General features: G+C 42.7%; 1 protein-coding gene across 4 annotated transcripts in view; it reads right to left on the bottom strand.

Moving 5' to 3' along the window:
• The window catches only part of adamts2 (ADAM metallopeptidase with thrombospondin type 1 motif 2), a 416207-nt gene that overhangs the window by 295117 nt on the left and 97808 nt on the right, over nucleotides 1-23282 (bottom strand). For 2 of the 4 annotated variants that reach the window (XM_008104855.3, XM_062970292.1), the window contains exons 1-2: nucleotides 9765-10515; nucleotides 6557-6921 (exon numbers count right to left, since the gene is read on the bottom strand). In XM_008104855.3, coding sequence (XP_008103062.2) covers nucleotides 6557-6921; nucleotides 9765-10500 — 1101 coding nt within the window. In that variant the 5' untranslated portion in view covers nucleotides 10501-10515. Of the gene's footprint in view, nucleotides 1-6556; nucleotides 6922-9764; nucleotides 10516-23282 lie in introns of those variants that run through there. The other 2 variants (XM_062970293.1, XM_062970294.1) reach the window with 1 other exon arrangement.

The following is a 23282-nucleotide window of genomic DNA, read 5'->3' as shown; positions in this document are numbered from 1 at the left end:
GCAGAAGAATACATAGCGAAAGACCTCTAGATGAAATGTTCAGAGAAGAAATGTGAAAAATTCAGACAGGTTTAGGCTGCAGTCTTATGATCCTGGGAACACAACTTTGGGACCCATAGGGGCAAATTGGAGATCCTCCTCCAAACTGACAATGCTCCAAACTCAGGAAGGCAGACGCTTGCTCCAGGTTCTGATCTCCCTCTCTAGCCACCAGCTTCAACCTGAGGTCAGAACTTCCAACCTTGTAAAGTGGCAAAAAGAGATGTGGACATAATGTGACATTCGGTGAAGAGAGAGAAGATATGGGCCAATGGGATCTAAAGACCTCTCCATCCCATCACCATGTGAAATCTAAAGGTACCTAAGAATATGTAAAGCTCCTTTTTTCTAATTGCATACAACATGGGAGATTAGTGTTAGTAAAAGTAGAGAAAAGGCATTGGGGGAGGCTGAACAGCTTTACTGATACTTCCACCTTAATAGCAACAACTTGACAGAACTTTGGTTCAGGGCCTGTAATTCCCCAGTCACTCTGGTGACACTGGTTGGAAGAGTTTGGCAGCTGTACCCTACTGCCTCGATAAGTTGCTCCAGCTTTGCTTTAAATAGAACAGAGCTTCTGAGATTGAGGCATTCCAGACATCAGGCTCTTTCCCCTTAGGACTTCTCCCTTAATTAGCCATCCCTGTAACCCCCTCTCCATCCTACTGCTCATGGCATTGGTTTTGGCAAGTTCCCACAGCGACTGCAAACACCTTCGAAAGGAGCATGCCAATCACCACCCAGACTGTCACTCTCCCATACTAGGCGCAAGCTCTGCAGGGAAGCAGCCAATTAACTTTCAGACCAATGCTAACCATGTTTACTCAGAGGAAAGTCAATGGCACACATTTCCAAGAGATTAGATTTGGAACTCTGGAGCTCTTTCAGCACTCCAGGAATATCATAGGGGGCACACTTTTCCATAGATTCATCCTACAGCAAAAGTCCCCAAATCAATGTGTTTTGTTAATATAAAAAAATCAGGGAGGGGTTTTAATATCAGGAAAGGGAGGGGTTTGGGTAAATCGAGGAGCTGAAGGCTTTGTTTTGCTTGTACAAACTGAATCATTTGACCACACAAACCAGCCTGGCCCTAGAAATTGCCTCCAGCCAGGGACAACCCAGTGTCTTCCAGAAAGGAACCATTTAATGGTATTTCATTAGGGGACCAAAGTGGGACTAATAAAACAGCATAGATATATATTTGTCAACAATTAGCAACATATATAATTGCTGATAGTTTTCTTGCAATCCTTTAGATTCCTTTTTGTAGGAATCTAAATCAGGGTGGCCCCTGGTGGTGGCGCAGTGTGTTCAAATCCCGGGAGCGGAATGAGCACCCGCTGTTAGCCCCAGCTCCTGCCAACCTAGCAGTTCGAAAACATGCCAATGTGAGTAGATCAGTAGGTACCGCTCTGGCGGGAAGGTAACGGCGCTCCATGCAGTCATGCCGGCCACATGACCTTGGAGGTGTCTACGGACAACACCGGCTCTTCGGCTTAGAAATGGAGATGAGCACCAACCCCCAGAGTCGGTCACGACTGGACTTAACGTCAGGGGAAAACCTTTACCTTTACCTTAAATCAGGGCAAGGGAACCGGTAGTTCTCCAGAAATAGTTGAACACCAGCTTTCACTGGTATCAGTCAATGAGGTCAGAAATTATGGGAGTTACCATCCAAAAACATCTGGATTGCTGTAAAAACCCCATCACTGGCCTGAAGCTATCATTTAAAACAGACCATGAAGCCTTTCATATGTTAACAGATTATAACTCCCAGCATCCCTGAGTATTGACTATGTTGGTTCCTAAGAGTTGTAGTCCACCAACACTTCTGAATTAAAGTGGTACTTTAGAACAGGAAGGACCAAGTGATGATTGGACTGGGGCAAATGTGATACCTGAGGGCATTTTAATTATTGCTGCCCTGTGAAATACCTGTACAGATGGGCTCCATCTTTATGTTCCTGCACAGAATCATCTATCTATATATATAAAAGAGTGATGGCATCAGGGCAGCGGACAAAACAACAAAACTACAGCCCCCCCAACCTCGAAATTTGACAACACAACCCATCATCCAAGCCTCTAGGTTGATACAACGAAAAGAAAAGAAAAATAAAGTCCTAATTAGAGGGAGAGGAATAATTGTTTTTATCCAATTGCTGCCAGTTACAATGCTAAGTTCCACCCATTTGGTCTCCTAGCAACCTACTCAGCCCAGGGGACAGGCACAGTTAGGCCTCACTTAGGCTTCTTCCACAGATTATCTAATTTGCACTGGATTATATGGCAGTGTAGACTCAAGGCCCTTCCACACAGCTATATAACCCATTTAGAATCTTATATTATCTGCTTTGCACTGGATTATCTTGACTCCACACTGCCATATAATCCACTTCAGTGTGCATTTTATACAGCTGTAAAGAAGGGGCCTCATATAATCCAGTTCTAAGCAGATAATATAAGATTATAAATATACAGTAGAGTCTCACTTATCCAACATAAACAGGCCGGCAGAACGTTATAATAAATAATAATAAACTTTATTTTTATATCCCGCCTCATCTCTCCGAAGGGACTCGGGGCGGCTCACAACAGGGACAAGCCTGAACAACAACAACATATTTAACATAAACTTAAAACATTCCAACAATACACAAAATAAAATAATGGACAAATACATTAAAATCCAAGCAGATAAAATCAGAGTAATTAAAAGCAACCCAGTGGGGACAGGTTTCATAAACGTTGGATAAGTGAATATGTTGGATAATAAGAAGGGATTCAGAAAAAGCCTATTAAACATCAAATTACGTAATGATTATACAAATTAAGCACCAAACATCATGTTATACAACAAATTGGACAGAAAAAGTAGTTCCATGCGCAGTAATGCTATGTAGTAATTACTGTATTTACAAATTTAGCACCAAAATATCACAATGAATTTAAAACATTGACTACAAAAACATTGACTACTAAAAGACAGACTGCGTTGGATAATCCAGAACACTAGATAAGCGAATGTTGGATAAGTGAGATTCTACTGTAATATGAAATAATTACTGTGGTAATCCAGTCCAACCCAATTCTGCCATGAAGGACACAATCCAAGCACGCCCAACAGATGGCCACCCAGCCTCAGAAGAAGAAGAAGAAGAAGAAGAAGAAGAAGAAGAAGAAGAAGAAGAAGAAGAGGAGGAGGAGGAGGAGGAGGAGGAGGAGGAGGAGGAGGAGGAGGAGGAGGAAGAAGAAGAAGAGGAGGAAGAAGATCATACAATCATAAGGTTAGGAGACACCCCTAAGGATCATCCAGTTCAACTTCCTTCTACCATACAGGACGACACAATCCAATCACTCCTGACAGATGGCCATCCAATATCTGCACAATAATAATACACATCGAATCATAGCATCAGACAGTTAGGAGACACCCCTAAAGGTCATCCAGCCCAACCCAATTCTGCCATGCAGGACACAAGCCAAGCACTCCCAACAGATGGCCACCCAGCCTCTCAATACTAATACTAATACTAATAATAATAATAATAATAACATCATCATACAATCCTAAGGTTTGGAGTGACCTCTAAGGATCATCCAGATCAACTTCCTTCTATCATGCAGGAGGACATAATCCAAACACTCCTGACAGATGGCTATCCAGCCTCTACATAATAATGATGATGATGAAGATGATGATGATGATGATAATAATAATGATAATAATAGAAGCATAGAATCCAAGAGTTTGGAGGGACCCCTAAGGGCCATCCAGCCCAACCCTTTCTACTATGCAGCAGGACACAATCCAAGCATTCACAACACATGGACAACGTATAAATACTATACAATACTACACAGGGACATAGACCCCCCTCTACCCTCACCACTTTCACAGTACACAAACAACCAAATGCATACTAAACATAAAGACAACCATACAAAAGACATTCAATACCACCACTACCTCAACAATTTCTCACCAACCCCACCAGACAACGCCATAGCAACGGGTGGCCGGGCACAGCTAGTAGAACTATAAAATTGAAAGGTGTCCTCAGAGGACAACCTTCTGCCAATGCAGGACCTTATAGCTATAGCCTCCAGAATAAATGGACATCTAACCTCTATTTAAAAGCCTACAGTGAAGATGAGTTCACCACCTTCCAAGATAGTCTATTCAACCGTAAAATAGCTCTGATATCAGGAGGGACTTCCTAATGTTTAGTCAGAATTTCCTTGCTTATAAATTGCAGCACCAGAAAATAAGGTTGCTTTACCTTGCACATGATGACAGCTCTTTCAATATTTGAAGATCACTATTATACCAGTTTTGTGCTATGTGATCTGAACCTGTCTGCTTTAATTTCTTTATGTCACCTTGTGTACCACAGCTGGGAATCATAGAATCATAGAATTGTAGAGTTGGAAGAGACCTCACGGGTCATCCAGTCAAACCCCCTGCAAGAAACTAGCAGATCATTAAATTAAAAAAAATTAAGTCCAATTATTTGTAGAAAAATATATCACCAGCTTCTAAGTCAATGCCATTCAACATTACAATCCACCAAACATAGTTGGTATGCAACACTTCTGCTGTTGATTCACTTCAGGTTTCCAACAAATTACACAAACACAATATAATCTCGTACAAACATGGCACCAGTCCCTGGAAAATTGCCACTCTACCACATTGGACAGATTAAGAAACATTGCCCTAGATCAGGCATGGGCAAACCTCGACCCTCTAGATGTTTTGGACTTCAACTCCCACAATTCCTAACAGCCAGTATGAGTCCAAAACACCTGGAGGGCTGAAGTTTGCCCTTGCCTGCCCCAGATCATCACGCGGAAAACAGATTGACCCCTCAGAATAGTTGTCCATCTATATTCCTGAACATCGCTTCTCAATCTATGGTTCTATAGGTATTTTGCACTTGATTTCCTAAAATTTCTAATAACTGTCTGGCTGGAACTTTGGGGTTTTGAAGTCCAAAACCATATACCTGCCAGATTGAACTGTAAATCCCATTCCACAAGGGCATTGGTTGAGAAATTCTAGGATGCGAAGTTGGAGTTCATCAAAAATCTTTCTCTTTTGCTCTCCAACCTCTCAAAACATTCTTGCCCACACATTCATACACTGAGGAATATAGTTGATTTTTAAGTTCACCATGGAGCACAAGAAGGGGTGACAACGTAACAGCTCTTTCTTCCTGGACAGTGTACACCACAAACCAGGTTGGGAGACTTTTACCTACAAATGCTCACACTTCTTTGGCTGGATTCTATGCTTCAAATAGCTGCTTGAGGTGCAGAAAAATAGCAGGAGATGGAATGGTATTAGATGTTTCACCTAAATAGGCTAAATGCCTATGGACCAGACTGCTATTAGGACACAGGAACCCTGCCAAAAAAAGTTGGCAACTGTATTCCACATTTTCATACCTCTTCCTATTTAATCAGATTCTAGAGAGAAATCAAACACAGAAAGGTCACAATCTGAATGTAAATCCATTTATCATATAAATAGTACTGGTTTTATGTTAGCAAGCCCTTCTCTCTCTCTCTCTCAAGCCATATAAACATGATGATACTGGATGTAATCAGGAATTCACTCCACATAGTAAATTGCAGCAAAGTTTGCTCAACATTGCAATTAGTCTAAAACATATAGCTTAAAATACACAGTTTGACCTCTGTACTCATGTTTCAGAATGGAGGATGGAAACTATCTCCTAGCTGAATATGTACATATAAACAGCTCCTCAAACATATAGAGGGCTACTACGTAAGGTGAACATGCAGTGAAAATAATTAAATTTTCCTCCTCTCTAGTTGCTCCATGAGTAGCCAGAATTCCTTTCCTCAACCTGGCATTCACTCAGTGTGTTGGACTATAACCCCATCATCCACTCAGAGGGATTTTGCTGGTTGGGGTCCAACACATCAGGTGGCGCCCAGGCTTGGGAAGCCCAGTAAACAAATGAGAATAAATCTCAACAAGGAAGGCACTAAAAGTATAGGACCTGGTCCTCAACAAATTTCATCTCGAAAGACAAAAATCAATCACTCTACAATGCAGCTTGGCATTCAGTGTTATGATCGCTTTATAAATACACACACACACACACTTCCATAACCCCTGAGAAAGTTGAAGATGTCGGAGAATATTACAAAGATGAAAAATGTACAGATGCCAACATGAGGTCACTGTTTTCAATGTGCTGAAAAGCTTCTAGGGGGCTGTTTGCCTTGATAATAATTGATTTGTCACAGCCCTAAGTGTCAGTTCAGAGTGATTTTGGCTGCTCTGCTGTCTCTAAACGGAGTTTACTGATTCATTGGCACTTTACTTCATGTCAAAGCTGTCACAAACAAGATGTTTGGGTTGCTTGGATATTTGAAATGGAAGATCCACAGGTTCTCCATTTAAAAAACAAAAGGGTCAGCATTGAGAACAAAGGCATTTATTCTCTCGGGCATTTAAACAACAAAAGAGTCTTACCAGCCCATCACAATTACTTATGGCAACAGAGGCATTAGGCAAGTCGGTGATATCCCCCACGTAGAGGCAATCCCCACGGAGCGGCTCCACAGAGGTCAGGTTGGAGTCTTCACCTTGCCACTCCACCGTGGCCCCCGGAGCCACCAGCCTGCGGTTGGGCCTCAGCCGAAAGTGGAATTCTTGTCCGAAAACGGTGACATTGTAGAAAATGTGCTGGCTGCCGGCAGCAGGGTCCCCAGCAGTGGTGTCCCTTCGGAAGCGCTGCTTTGAAGCCCCGGACACCACCTTGGAGAGGAACCGGCCCTCGGAGTTAGTGCTGATTGGGATGACAAGACTGTATTCCTCCAGATCTCCCAAAGCAGGATCTAGAAGGGAGAGAAAGACGGGGAGGGCATAGAGGCAAACTATGAGTAATCATTCAAACTCACACGAGCCTCCCTGTACTGCATCCTGCCATTGCCTGATGCTGGCTCCCTCCTCTTTTTCCTAAGTAAAGGTAAAGGTTTCCCCTGATGTTAAGTCCAATCATGTCTGACTCTGGGGGTTGGTGCTCATCTCCATTTCTAAGCCGAAGAGCCGGCATTGTCCATAGACACCTCCAAGGTCATGTGGCCAGCATGACTGCATGGAGCGCCGTTACCTTCCCGCCAGAGCAGTACCTATTGATCTACTCACATTTGCATGTTTTTGAACTGCTAGGTTGGGAGGAGCTGGAGCTAACAGCAGCTGCTCACGCCACTCCCGGGGTTTGAACCTGGGACCTTTCGGGCTCCAGCTCAGTGCTTTAACGCACTTTGCCACCGGGGCTCGTAAGTACCTCACCAAAAAGTTTCTTCTGCTGCCAGGGGCTGAGAAGAAGCAGGAGAAGGCCAGTATCTCATCTTTCCAGGGGTTCACAAAGGGAAACCCCCACCAAGATGGGAAATATAGGGAGGGGATAGATGGCCAGAACTGCATCTGAATTGAGTTGCTGTGAGATTTCCAGGCTGTATGGCCAAGTTCCAGAAGCATTCTCTTCTGACGTTTCACCCACATCTATGGCAGGCATCCTCAGAGGTTGGGAGGTCTGTTGGAAACTAGGTAATTGGAGTTTTTATAACTGTGGAAGGTCCAGGGTGGGAGAAAGAACTCTTATCTGTTGGAGGCAAATGTGAATGTGGCAATTGGTCACCTTGATTAGCATTTAATGGCTTTGCAGCTTCAAGGCCTACCTGATTCCTGCCTGGGGGAATCCTTTGTTGGGAGGTGTTAGCTGGTCCTGATTATTTCATGTCTGGAATTCTCCTGTTTTCTGAGTAATGTTCTTTATTTACTGTCCTGATTTTAGAGTTTTTAAAATACTGGTAGCCAGATTTTGTTCATTTTCATTGTTTCCTCCTTTCTGTTGAAATAGTCCACATGTTTGTGTATTTCAATGGCCTCTCTGTGTACTCTGACATGTGGTTGTTAAAGTGGTCCAGCATTTCTGTGTTCTCAAAATAATATGCTGTGTCCAGGTTGGTTCCTCAAGTGCTCTGCTATGGCTGACTTCTCTGGTTGAGTCAATCTGCAGTGCCTTTCATGTCCCTTGATTCATGTTTGGGCAATGCTGCATGTGGTGGTCCCTATGTAGACTTGTCCACAGTTGCATGGTATATGCTAGACTCCTGCAGAGGTGAGAGGATCCTTCTTGTCCTTTGCTGAACATGGCATTTGCTGGATTTTCTTAAATCTGGCTACCAGTATTAAAAAAAACTCTAAAAACAGGACAGTAAATAAAGAACAACACTCAGAAAACAGGGGAATTCCAGACATGAAACAATCAGGGTCAGCTTTTTTCTCATGTCAGGAGTAACTTGAGAAACTGCAAGTTGCTTCTGGTGTGAGAGAATTGGCCATCTACAAGAGCGTTGCCCGGGGGAACACATGGATATTTTGATGTTTTACCATCCTTGTGGGAGGCCTTTCTTGTGTCCCTATATGGGGAGCTGGAGCTGACAGAGGGAGCTCATCCACACTCTCCCTGGATTCGAATGGCCAACATTCAGGTCAGCAACCCAACCTTCAGGTCAGCAGTCCTGCTGGCATAAGGGTTTAACTAATCAAGCTGGCCAATTGCAACATTCACACCTGCCTCCAACAGACCAGTTTTTTCTCCCACCCAGGACATTCCAGATACATCCAAGCTAAATTGGCCAGCAGAAGCTTGGATAAGCGAATATGTTGATAATAAAGAGGGATTAAGGGAAAATATGTTGGATAATAAGGAGGGATTAAGGAAAAGCCTATTAAACATCAAATTAGGTTATTTTACAAATTAAGCACCAAAACATCATGTTATACAACAAATTTGACAGAAAAAGTAGTTCAATACGCAGTAATGTTATGTTGTAATTACCGTATTTATGAATTTAGCACCAAAATATCATGATATATTGAAAACATTGTCTACAAAAATGGCTTGGGTAATCCAGAAGATTGGATAAGTGAGGCTTGGATAAATGAGACTCTACTGTATATAAACCTCACTTCTGTAGTTTCCAACAAACCTCAGAACCTCTGAGGATACCTGCCATAGATGGGGACGAAACGTCAGGAGAGAATGCTTATGGAAAATGGCCATACAGCCCGGAAAACTCACAGCAATCGTGCATTTGAATTGTCACAAGGAATATGAACGGGGATGATATTGGTATAATCAGGGGGCAATTTCCTCCTTTCCTCTTCCCTCTGCTTGAAAACGACCCTTTCTTCAGTTTAGAAGACAGTCTGGGAACTTTAAAGTTTGTGACTGGCAGTTCCAATGGAAAAGTTTGCGCCCGCGAAGGCGTTGTGTGTGTCTCTCTCTGTGCGTGTATATATATATATGAAACCATCCCGGCGGCCAGGCGCTGGACTCAGAGGACTGCCCTCCTTTTCTGAATTCAAAGAGCAGGCGGACGAGAGGTGGCGTCTTCCCCGCGCGGGACCCCAGGGACCCGTCCCACGCGCGGGAGAGTTCACGCGAGGTATCCCCCCTCCGCCCCTCCGCCCTTTACTTCGCTTTGGCCAGGAAAGCCCCTGCCTCTCTCTCTCCGCTCTGGCTCTGGCTTTCCCCTCCAAGGCAGAGTGAGACACACGTGGCGCCGAGCGCGGGGCGGAGGGGATGCCTGCGTGGCCCCAAACAAGTCCCGGGCGGGTTGAACTTGGGGAGAAGGCGCCCCAGTCACTCACTCACTCGCTCACTTACCTCCGGAGGAGCAGCAGCAGCCCCAGCAGCAGGCGGCGGCCAGGAGCAGGGCGGCGAGAGGCGGAGGAAGAGGCGGCGGCGGAGGAGGAGGACGGGCGCCCATGGCAGGCAGCGGGAGGCGAGAGGCGCGTCCGCCCTCTCCGGAGCCAGCCTGAAAGTTCCCTGCTGCTGCTGCTGCTGCTGCTGCTGCGGGCACATGGGAGGGCGAGCCGGCGCCGCCCTCTGCCTCCTCCTGTCCCTTGAGGAAGGCTGGCCGGGAGAGAGGAGAGGATGGCCAAGGGGAGCCCTCAGCCCCAGTCCTTGCCCTCCTGGCGCATCCCCCGCGCACCGCCGGGCAGCCAGGCAAGCAGCAGGCAGGCAGGCAAGCAGAGGACGCTCTCCTCCTCCTCTTCCTCCTCTTCCTCCTCTTCTTGAGCGGAGGAGACGCCAGGAGGAGGCTGAGCGGGGGAAAGAGGGAGGGAGGGAGGGAGGGAAGAGGAGGAGGAGGAGGAGGAGGGAGGCTCCGCCTGACTGACACCGGAGCCGCCTTCGCCGAGCACGGCTTTCCCTGGGAGTCCCCTCTCCCGCTGGGACACTTTCCTCGGGAAAAGGGAGGGAGGCAGGGAGAGGTCGCGCACCGGGCGGCACCCAAAGCAGTCCGGATCTTCTCGTCCCGCCGCTCTTTCCAAGAACTTCGCCGTCCTTTCCTGGTTGACCGGCGCCCTGGACTCTGCCCAACTTTGCCCAAAGCGGGCATTGAAGGAGAACCCAAGGAGCTGCCTCGCCCCGACTCAGGCCGTCTCCGAAACACTGGAGAATTAGGACCCTTTACGAAACCTGCAAACCTTCGCCCTCAGGATTCCACAATAACGTATTGCAGTGTCACCAAAGATGCAGTCCGACACCACCTCAACCGCCAAGGCTCCATGCTGTGGAATCCTGGAAGTTGTCTAGCGAGGCACCAGCCCTCTTGGGCAGAGAAGGTGGAAGACGGGTTGTCGAAGGTTTCCGAGGTATTATTACCTTTTAATAATACCTCTGAACACACCGACCCCTTCTGTTTTCAAGTGCTAAGTGAGGTCAGACCTGGATAGATAGCCCTTGTGTCTGACTCACAGCTCTCAGTCAGAGCTGACTGTCCTGGGGTGCATCTACACAACAATGCAGAAGTTAATGCAGCTTGACACCACTTTAACTGCCATGGCTCCATGCTATGGAATCATGGAAGTTGTAGTTTTACAAGGTCTTTCACCCTGGGTTGCTGTGAGTTTTCCAGGCTGTATGGCCATGTTCCAGAAGCATTCTCTCCTGCGTTTCTCCCACATCTATGGCAGGCATCCTCAGAGGTTGTAAGGATGAACAAAATCTGGCGACCAGTATTTTTAAAAAAATTCTAAAATCAGGACAATAAATAAAGAACAAAACTCTGAAAACGGGAATTCCAGACATGAAACTATCAGGGCCAGCTAACACCTCCCAACAAAGGATTATCTCGGGCAGGAATCAGCCAGGCCTTGAAACTGCAAGGCTTTTCAATGCTAATCAAGGTGATTATGTAATTGCAACATTCACACTTCAACAGACAAGAGTTCTTTCTCCCACCCTGGACCTTCCACAGATATATAAACCTCACTTGCTTAGTTTCAAAGAAACCTCACAACTTCTGAGGATGCCTGCCATAGATGTTGGTGAAACTTCAAGAGAGAATGCTTCTAGAACATGGCCATACAGCCCAGACAACTCACAGCAATCCAAAGTGGAAGACCTTATAAAACTACAACTCCCACGATTCCATAGCATGAAACCATGGCAGTTAAAGTGGTGTCAAGCTGCATTAACTTCTGCAGTGTAGTATAGATACGCCCCAGGACAGTCAGCTGACTGAGAGCTGTGAGTCAGACACAACTCTTTCCCAGTCCTACTTTGAGATTGCCTGGTGGTCTGACCAGGTCTGACCCCACTTAGCACTTGAAAACAGAAGGGGTCGGTGTGTTCAGAGGTATTATATTCACCAAGAATCTCATAAAAAGCTAGTGTGACATCTGTCACTAGGTGTGTGCCATACACATAACTCCTTCTGGGTGACAAACATTCCTCCTAAGTATGAGATTCTTTTTCTAAGTCATTATATTCAATTATACAAGCCCATTATAGGACTCATTCCAATTTGGTTACCAAAAGAATCTACACTGAGGATAACAGTACCCACAAAGGAGTGATTTTTCCTGCCCATCTCATACAGTGTATATATTTGTGTGATCAAGACTATTTGAGGTTTAATCAGCACCTTCAAGGAACTTTTCAAGGTACTGAACCCTATGGGGAAGGGATTGGAATTCAGCACCTTGGATAGCGCCCAGGATTTATTTGCCTGTTGCCACCCCTCCTGGCATGAAAGCCAAATGAGGAAAAGATATATATATATATACACACACATACTTGCATCAGGTACCCAGGCTCTGAAGTAATAATAATAATAATAATAACTTTATTTTTATACCCCGCCCCATCTCCCCGAAGGGACTTGGGGCGGCTTACATGGGGCCTAGCCCGATAAAACAATCAATATCAGTAACACGACTTGCCCTCATGTTAATCAGGTTTACACCCTGCAGAATACACTGCTGCTTACATTTTAGTAAATATTCATAAAATCTGCCTGTAAGGCATTAAGAAAATTAATGGAAACCAAGAAAAAGATGGACACAGATTATATTCAATCCCTTTAAAATTCATTCTTTCTTTGTAAATCCAGTCTCCTGTAGCTTAAATCTATTTTTTAAGAAAGAAACACACATACATCATTGCTGAAAGACTAAACTAATTACATTAGTCTGCAACAGGGGCTCAGCAGAATCTCAATATTTTCCCTTCTAGACCAAGACCTCTTTATATTCAATTTGCTCATACAGCTTAGTGAGCTGAATGAAGCAGCGGCTCCTTAGTATGACTTTCCTTCTCCATGTTCACCCATTGAGCGTGATCCTGCCAAAGCTGAGCACTTGGAAAGAAAGTTAAGCACATGCTTTAGTTATGGTCAGGAAGACTTTGGTCATGCTTGTTTTCAACCCATGAACTTGAATAATGCCAATGAGTTTTATGAGATTCTTGGTGAATATTGGGTGACTCAGCAGAGAGCTTGAAAAATAAACTTTTTCAGACTACAGTTCTCAGAAAACCCTAACCAGCATGGCCAGAAACCCCTGACTGGAATATACTGGCAGTTGTAGCCCAAAAAGCAACTTTCCCAGGCTTAGCTTGAGCAGATTCTTCTGTCAGTTTCCCCACAAATTTGTGTTGAGTTGAATTATTTATCATGCAAGTATATCTGGTTTTTTTAATTCACTTTTTTTTCTCCTAGCATGAGAACCCAAAGTGGATTGCAATAATTTAAAAGAAAAGCTTAGCTAAAATCTTATTTTGCAAAAGAGGAGACCCCAGTACTGGCAGGACTGCTGACCAACAGCTCGGCAGTTCAAATCCGGAGAGAGGGGGTGAGCTCCCTCTGTCAGCTCCAGCTCCCCATGCGGGAACATGAGAGCAGCCTCCCTCAAGGAGATAAAACATCAAACATCCGGGCATCCCCTAGGCAATGTCCTTGCAGATGACCAATTCTCTCACATCAGAAACAACTTGCAGTTTCTCAAGTCACTCCTGACATGAAAATGTTTTTTCAGAAATTAAATAAAACAGCAATTCTATTAAAGATCACATGAATTGAAAACAGTTAAATTAAACAATTAAAATATTAATGGACAAACAATGAAACTAAACACCCGTCAAATGTGAAATTGATCTATTCTCTTGCTCTCCTTTACAGAATGACCAGTTTTCCATTATAAATTATTCAAGTATTTAAAAGTTAAGCATTTACATTTTTTACTCCTGTTAAGAAATCTTACATGTTTTTAGAAAAAGCATTGGAAAAAAGATGGGAATTTACCCCCACATGAAGAACTAAATTTTTGTTGGGATTTTAGAAGAAGTGATGGCTCTGAAGGAGGAGATCACAGGGATGAAATAAAATAAAATAAAGGGGGAGGGGTGTTTGGTCATAACAATAGTGAATTTATGTTTCATATATGTCTATATAATTGTTAAGCCTTTTATGTTCAAAAAATATTTTTAAGAAATCTTACAAGTGTTGATCAGGGTTATATTTTAGAATGCAGTTGCAGAAAATTTAATAGAATACATGACAAAAAGTGGGTTTTTTGTTACATTCTGATAGAAACTGCAATGGCAAGTGTAGCCTTAATGTCTAGGATAGTGGTTCTCAACCTGTGAGTCCCCAGGTGTTTTGGCCTACAACTCCCAGAAATCCCAGCCAGTTTACCAACAGTAAACATCTGGGGACCCATAGGTTGAGAATCACCAGGTTGAGATGGAGATGTCTTACTCTGACAATGAAGAATCTATCCAAGGTGCTGAATGTAGTGGAGGGCCCAGTATCTTAAACAGATCCCTTAAAACTGGACTGAAACCTGGAGCAGATTCACTTCTTCACTAATATCAAAACTATTTGCAGCTACTGAGGAACTGTATCAGGCAAACTATAATTAACAACAATGCATTATGAATAATATATTAATATATAAAATACAGTTGTTGTTGTTATTATAGGTTATTAACACCTTATTACTGTATTGACAGGGGATTTGTTCCTGAACTTACTGTGGAAAGAGGAAACCACGGATAATAGCAAACCCTATTGACATGAATGGCTTTTGCTAAAGTTACCATAGAGTTGCTCTGAAGGACCTACAAAATCCTTAGAGAAGCATTCTCTCTAGGAATTTTCATTGTCCTTTGGGGTAACTCTACTGGAACTTGTGGCAGATGCATATTATCAATTCTCTTGGAGGACTTAGATAATTCCTAGCAATTATTTATTTTGTTGAATATGAGAAGATAAAACTGCAGGTAGCAGTGCCATGGATACAAGGATCATACTGCATATCACTCTGTCTATGGCATTCAGCTTTTCCTTCATATCCTAAAGCCATGAGGATGATCAAAGAGAAACCAAATCCTGACAAAATGGCAATATTGGTCAGAGCAATTAGTAAGCTAGTGGATGCTTATATGCCCAAAGTACATAGTTGATCCTGAACAAGTGTCAGTGGTGGTCCAAGAGTGTGTTTTACCATTTTTGATGCATTCAGTGTGAGGTAACATGGCCTGGCCTCAGACATTCATTCTCTTTTCAATGTCAGGATTCAGCTACTGTCATTAAAACCAATGTGGTCAAAGAGACTTTTCCTCCTCTGTACTTCCAGAGCCATTTAAGCTAATTTCCATCATGAAATGGTAAGTAGTTCTACAGTTTCATTGCCTGTTCTTTCAAGAAAAGGCACTCTTTGGTCTGCCCTGGTTCTTCCACTTTGTTTGATCACTATACAGTTTCATTTGATTTAGTATTATAAAACAGGAAGATACTCTTTGAGTTGAATTATAACACTGTGGCTCTAATCCTTCATCACTAAAGTAGCAAAAAGAGCACATATTTCTATGTGCTGCTGACAGTTGTGAATCTGCAGATAACTGAGCAATATTCTAATATCTGTGAACAGAGGAGTAGAGAGGAAGATGGATGGTCTCAGGCCAACCTTAGAAAGGGTACTGTTCAGGGTGGAGCCAACATGGTGCGGTCTTTTGAGCACTGCTCTACAATTCTGAAGACCAGAATTCAAATCTCTGCTTAGCCATGGAAATGTACTGGATAACCTTGGGCAATTATACTCTCTTGGCTTCAGAGGAAGACAAAAGCAAACCCCGTCTGAACAAGTCTTGCTATGATATACATCAAGGTCACCATATGTCAGAAACAACTTCAAGGCACACAACAACAAAGATGGAGCAAAAAGACTACCACTTGTACTTATTCTTAACTTATAATATGCAGATGGAATACCCAAGGCTACTTAAGCTAAAATTGCCCATTGAAAGAAAGCACATGCACACACTCACCTCTCCCAGGCCCAGAAGGCAAAACTGCAATAACATATTAACTAAACTTTTATTGCTTTTTCATGACACTAATAATCTGCTACCTGTAGAAGCAGCCTAAACCTACCTGATGATAGTTTGGTCCTGGAGAGATTTGTGTGAATAACACTGAAGTGGTAAAACTAAAAGATCAGCAGAAGTAAAGAAATGGCTAAAGAAGGTAAGTAACTTGTGGCCTTTTAGATGTAACTGAACTGCAGTTCCTTGGCTGGGCTGCCCAGGAGTGATGGGACTCCAGGAACATATGTAGAGCTGCAAGTTGCTCTGTAAAAATGTCTTAGATGTGACTTATAGAGACGTACAATCTCTCTGAATGTTAGCATGGCATCGTCTTAGGACACAAGACTGTTGAAATATATGCGGCACCAAAATGGCCAAGACAAATCCATGTTAACTAGTTTACCTGAATCTCCTTTTGTGCAATTTTTATGCCTTGCTTGCTGCTGAACAATATCAGAAAAGCTTAAGAAAAGAAGGAAGGGGACATTTGGCATTTCTATTACCTTGACATTTTCAAGCCCTTTGTCCTTTGAATCTCCTCTCCCCCTTTGATATGAACAAGACATGACAATAGGATGAAATATGCATGTTTCTTAAAGGTGATTTTGCAAAACTCTCTCCAAAAGTGGCAATGAAAAAACTGTACTGTAATATCTCCCATCTTCTCACCTTATCATTCTTTTAGCCAGAAAAAAATCACAGGGATAAATGGCAACATCTATTATCAGAGTGCTCCAATGGTTCCTGGGCATTAAAACAAAATACACCAAAACTGCCAAAGCTAGTATTCTGATGGGATTATTTACAAATACTCTGAAGGGAAGATGATAATTAAAATCTGGCTCCAAGTGCTGCACAACACCTGAGAATAAGCATCATAATCATATTATGTGCTTTGGTTAGATCTGCTTTTAGGGAAACAGAAAGTGGTTTTCATGAGAATCTGCCAGGGATTGACTCTGAAAGGAATGTGGAAGAGATGGGAACTCTGCATATAACTCAATGATTACAGTTCTGAAGCAGAGACAACTATGTTTTTCCCAGAGGCTGAAAAATAAGCAAAGAGAACCCAAGTGTGAGAAAGAGGAATGTCATGGGTAAGAATTAGAATTCTTAAGCAATCTGCAACAATGTCTGTTGTGAGATCAACGTTGGATTTTCATATGTCAAGTCGCCTGTTTTGAGAACTCTGTGTTTCATCTTGCAATTGCAGCCTTTTTTTTTTTTTTTGGAAATCATTCAGAACATGAGAGCAGCTTTTGTTAAGTGCATCAAACGTTTCTTCATACAGGTTTAAGCCACAACAAGGAGGTATTTATAATGCAGGTAGTGGTGCCACATTGTACAAACAGAAAGGAGAGAGCTCATATTTTGATGTGAGGATGAATCCCTCATTGATCAGACTATGGGCCTCTGGTGACTTCGGGAGAGGGTAAAATGAGGTCTTTGTAGATTATTTGTGTGTTCACAGCAATTACAGTGGAAGATTTGATGGAAAACACATCTTAAGAGTTTCTCTGCCATCAAATCTGCTACCATTGTCAGTGATGCAAAATTTCTCATATCTGCAAGCAGCAGAGCACCAGAAAGCTCACTTTTGTTGTGGTAGTGGTGATGTACCTTCAAGACATTTCCAATTTATGGTGAACCTACAGAATCATGGAGTTTCCTTGGCAAGATTTGTGTAGGGTTGCCATTGCCTTCCTCTGAGGCGGAGAGAGTAACCTACTCCCCCACCCATAGCAAAGCCAATGAATATACCACTGCTGATCATACACCTGGCCCCTTTCCCCTCTCTACTCTCACTTACTACAAGCAGCAGAACTAATTCAACCTTCAATTTTATGCACACACACACCACCACCACCATCATCTAACTCAGTGTTTCTTATGCTTTCTGATGTGGATGACCAGTAGGATTTTCCCTCAATGTGTTAAGGATCAGAATCATATCTATGTCCATTGAATATAACTGTTCTTTTTTATTGGAAATGGGCCACTGACCAGCACCCAACGGCCCATAGACCTACACAAGTCCACTTTGATTAGCCCTGCTCTGAGTTAATTTGTTTGGTTTACATGTTGTTTCATTTAAAATAAAAACTCTGAAGTTTTCTTGCCTAACCCTAAGACATTTGGACTGCCTGTCCCAGAATCCCCTTGAGAGCTATTCCATGCAAGTTGGGGGATTCTGGGAGTGGCAGTCCAATAAGAAGAACCGTTTCAACCCCCCCAGAAGGACTGCCAAGAAATCCCAGATGCTGTAAGCTATGTTTCAGGGGAAGGAGCTGGCAAAACCACTGTGATGATTCCTTGACTAAGAGAACTGTATGAAATGTCTGGGTTTCCTAAGTTGTTTAATTTAAAATATGTGTAGCCCATCCTTTTGGACAATGTCATCCCTGTCTTCTTAGAAACAATGTTCGATATCCTTAGGTTATTCCCAATATCCTCTGATCATTATGAGTCTGCCTTGAATAACAATGATCTCTAGCACCATCAATTAAAGTACTTCAGGATTACAAGACCAGCCCTTTTCTGTAGCTCAGGGGCAGGAGGAAACTGGCCACATCATCCCAAAGCTCACCATTTTATTATATCACAGATGTCCATTGTTCAGAGCAGCTTCTTGGAGTTTAACATGGGTTTGGGGTGGTATTTATGAACATAGCGATAGTGCCACAATTATGAATATGTAGCAAAGTCAAATATGGAGCATTTAAAGATCCACAGCTCTAGAGTAGAAATCTATAACTGTAATGCAGTATGCTAGCCAATATTTGTGTCTCTAACATGTAATTGGTAGCAGAAATTGCAATAATTCACATTAACTAGAAGTCATTTAGGGCTCATGAAACTCACAATTGGTGAAATTCCATATTAGAGAAATGCCTATATGAGGCCAGCTCAAAGGTCACAATGTACTTTGCCATCTTGGGATCTTTTGTGAAGGGGGTGGGTGAGTGACTGATAGTCAAGTCACTGATTTTGCATTTGTTAACATCTTCTCTGAGTTTAAGAATTTGCATTTGCTGCTCTTCTTTAAGGAGGAGACAACAGACGTTCACATTAAACTTTGCCAGGTGTTGAGACACTTTCAGATTATATCTATGACTCTCCCAAGAATTACTGGGAAGAAGAAATAGAAAGCCAAGATTGGAAACATTACATTTTGGCCTTGTAGCTCCCAGAAGCACCCAAACAGCTGTTGCTGGTGGGATTCTGGGAGCTCTAGTCCAAAAGAATAAAGTTTCTTTTTATTTTTTTTATTAATAATTACATTTTAACTACATAAAACAAAAGAATAAACAGACACTCCTCCCTCTACTTTGCTCCTTCTTCATTACTTACTAACCAACCTTCCTCCACCTTTCCTTTCCTAGACAAAAACTAAATCAAACTAAATTAACATAAATTACAGTGCAATTTGACCTCCAACTTGCCACTTCACAATTGTAACTAATACCTCTAATTTTCCCTCCTCCATTATCCATTAAAAATATTACTTCGACTTTAAATTATACACTAAAATTAACCGTAGCCTACAATAGATTCTGTCCCCCATTTAAGTCTCATAAAATCGATCACTAAACTTCATTCTTCTTTAAGATTATCTATAGATATTTCTTTTGTGGGCATTGATAAATTTTTCAAGCTCTCCACCACACATTGGGCCTGGGCTCAATTTTTAAAGATATAATATTCACCTATACACTCAGAATAATCTCTGTTATTAGATACCATGTACAGCTTTCTTGATTATGGGGGTTTTATGTTAACAAATATAGAGATAGGCTAAAGTAGGATTAATTTGTTTCTCATTTGAAGGGAAGCTGCACACTTCACTATGCAATTCAATGGGACAGCATTCTTCTTGAGACTCATGTCTTTGTAAATTGTCTTTATGTAGGCACAAAATTGAATTGAGTAGTTTCACGATTTCCATATTTCCCTATTGGCTGCTGCTGTGAAATTACGAGTACTGTAATTGTAGCTGGAAGAGCTCCCAAAGGCCATCCAGTCCAACCCAATGCAGAAATCAAAGCAGCCATAACAGATGGCTGTCTAAACACTGTTTAAAAACCTCCAGAAAATGAGAATCCATCACTCTCCAAGGAAGCATATTCTATTGTCAAACAGGACTAACCATCAGGAAATTCTTCCTAATCCTTAGGTGGGATCTCTTTTCCTGCCACTTGAATCCAATGCTATGTGTCCTAAACTCGGGAACAGCAGAAAACAAATTGGCTTCCTAGCCAATATGACATCCTTTCAAACTTTGAAATACAGCTTTCATATCCCCTCTTAAACTCCAGGCTAAACATACCTAGCTCCGTATATTGCTTCTCATAGAACTCAGCTTACACAGTGGATGTGAAATGAGCACTGATCCACATCAGAACACTCCTTGCTGCATATCCAGACGTTGGCTAGGAAGTTCTGGGACCCAACAGAAGCACTTGATGTGAATCAAAAGAATCTCATGCACATTGCTGCATGCTTCCCACTGCCTGGATGCACATTTTTCCAATTCACCAACAAAGTTGGATTTCTGCATCATAGCTATATATTCATAAAACAATTAAATAGGATGGTGATGTGGGATTTTGGTCATGACCTACAGTCCAATCCTATTCAATGTTTGGTCAGAATTAAGTAACATTGAGTTCAATTGTGTTTATTTCCTAGTAGTTTATTTTATGATTCTCATCATGGAACTGAACTGAATTAGTTGTCCAGTTGAATGATAAATTCCTATAGCTGCAATAGGATATTAACAGGGAACCTATTGCAGACAGGGATTCACTGCCATAACAAAGATGGAGGAGACAAGGCAAAACAAGCCAGCTATGCACTGGCCAAAGCAGTGACTCCTGGAAATGAATGTTGCATGCCTCTGTCCCCGCCTGCAGCACAAAACAAAGAATTGTGTCCTGAGCTTGGCAAGAATGGGCAAGGAATAGTGAGGCAAGGGTAGGGAATTTAGAAGTGAAGAGTCTAGCCAACTGAGAAGAGGATTGAGATGGAGAAGGAAGGAGGAGGATGACCTCTTCCAGTGGAAGAGTGCAAAGCTGAAAGGGACAGAAAGGGGCAAGAAGCCAGAAGCAGTGGCAGTGCAAGCTACAACCAACAGGGGTAAGGTCTAAAGGTCCCGGAGTTGTAGTGGAAACAAACTACTCCCTTTTGGCTACAATTAGATAACGTCCTTCCCTCCAATGGTCTCACAAAGGTGTTTTAGCTTCGCTTCCCTTGATTTGAGCCAACAACTGCCTGAAGTCCAAGAAGAGGGGTTGGTCTAAAAGAGGTCTGGAGAACAAGCCCTATGAGGAGCAGCTAAATAGCTGAGCATGTTTAACCTGCAGAAGAGAAGGCGGAGAGGAGACATGATGGCTATATATAGATATGTGAGGGGAAGTCATAGGGAGGAGGGAGTAAGCTTATTTTCTCCTGCCCTGGAGACTAGAACACAGAACAATGGCTTCAAACTACAGGAAAGGAGATTCCACCGGAAAATTAGGAAGAACTTCCTCCCTGTGGAACTCTCTGCCCCAGAGTCTGGTCGAGGTTCCTTCTTTGGAAGCTTTTAAGCAGAGGCTGGATGGCCATCTGTCGGGGGTGCTTTGAATATAATTCCTGCTTCTTGGCAGGGAGTTGGACTGGATGTCCCACGAGGTCTCTACCAACTCCATGATTTTCTGAGAGGGGAGGAAAGGAGCCAAAGTGCTAGGAGCTTGCTTGACCCCAGCTTTCCAAGAACAGGTGAGGGAAGAAAATGACAACACCTAAATCCTGAATGGACAACTGTGTTAAGTATAGGGTTAGGATGGGGGAGTACTGTAGAGGGAAAAACACAAGTGATTGGAAGAGATCACTTTTAAAGCCTAAGAGTACTAGGCAGAGAGGAACTATAAAAGAGACAGTGGGAAGAAGGCCTGTTTTGGAAAGGGGAAGAATATCAAATGACATAGGGACCCAGACTCTCTAGTGGAAGGAATGAGGCTAGGAATTGTGATTGTAAAGTCCTTTGCTTCAATAGACACTGGAAATGCATTCACAGTCAAGTGTATGGATGCCAATCCAAGTACAGTGGCCTCACCCAGGGAGGGCTTGCTACAACAATGGAGAATGTGAGCACAGGTCTGCAGGAGATACTAGCTCCCTAGATGTCCATGCTTCAGCAACTATCAGCCTCCAAGTCTAACTCTATAGTCAGCTGGCAATCATGCTACAGCCAACGCTGGTACTATCCAGGATCCATGTGCAGGAGTCAGTGATGCCAGGAACAATTGCAGTGTGCTTGGGAAAGATGGGCCAAATGATTATCTGGGGGTATTTTCCCTTTTGAAAGGGTAGCCACTGCTGCAGCATGCTCCAAAGCTCATTAGTCCTTGATCATCACCCCCTGCTTCTTGGTAGAAGCTCAAGAAACTGTAGATATCTCAATTGCTGAGGAGGCAGGGGACTATGAAAAGATTAAAGGAGCTCTGAGACCAAAGCAGCACCAAAATATGAAAAACAGATATATGATTTCTCCTGGATCTTCCCATGTCTTTATGCCACCATCCATCAATCATATACAGAAGAGTCTCATTTATCCAACATAAACGGGCCGGCAGAATGTTGGATAAGTGAAAATGTTGGATAATAAGGAGGGATTAAGGAAAAGCCTATTAAACATCAAATTACATTATGATTTTACAAATTAAGCACCAAAACATAATGTTTTACAACAAATAGACAGAAAAAGAAGTTCAATACACAGTAACATAATGTAGTAATTACTGTATCTACAAATTTAGCACCAAAATATCAAATTGTATTGAAAACATTGACTACAAAAACATTGACTACAAAAATGCCAACTGCGTTGGATAATACAGAACATTGGATAAGTGGAAGTTGGATAAGTGAGACTCTACTGTATTTGAAACAGGACTTGATGGCATTGTACTAAGGCTCTTCTGGTCATTCTATGTTGATAAGTCTGGAAAAAGAGTGGGCAAATTTGTTCCGGATGTTCTCAAACAGCAGCTTGGCTGTAACAACACAGCCAATGGTGTAAAATCAATAGTAGTTGCACTCCAAAGGAGGACCCCATTTGACCTGCACCATGATCTATTGGGAATATAATCCTGGAGTCAACTGTATTTCTCCGTGGTTTTTAGAAGACAGTATTTGCAGTTGTTTTCCACACTTTTCAACAATTATACAGAACTACTGGGAAATATCATATGATACAGAGAGGGGACACTCAGATTTGTTTCCATTAAACCCCACTTTTTGAAAAGAAAATGCTCTTGGATCTTGCAACAGGTTGTGGTTGGAGGAGGCTCTGGGGCAGTAGCTTAATTCAAGCAATATTGAGATGCAGAAGTGCTTTTCCCAGATTCATTGACATATTAAATGGGTGAGTGGCAGGAAAGGAGCAGCACCTTGTGATAAGTCCAAGGCAAAGGTGATGTTGTCCTGCTGTACTTGCAGTTTCTCTGTCTCATGTGATAAACTCCGTAGTCATGGGACAGCACATCT

Source organism: Anolis carolinensis, chromosome 2 (assembly GCF_035594765.1).
Source record: "Anolis carolinensis isolate JA03-04 chromosome 2, rAnoCar3.1.pri, whole genome shotgun sequence".
Classification (NCBI taxonomy): Eukaryota; Metazoa; Chordata; class Lepidosauria; order Squamata; family Dactyloidae; genus Anolis; species Anolis carolinensis.
The sequence above is the reverse complement of the archived record's forward strand: the minus strand, read 5'-3'. Positions and strand labels throughout refer to the sequence as shown.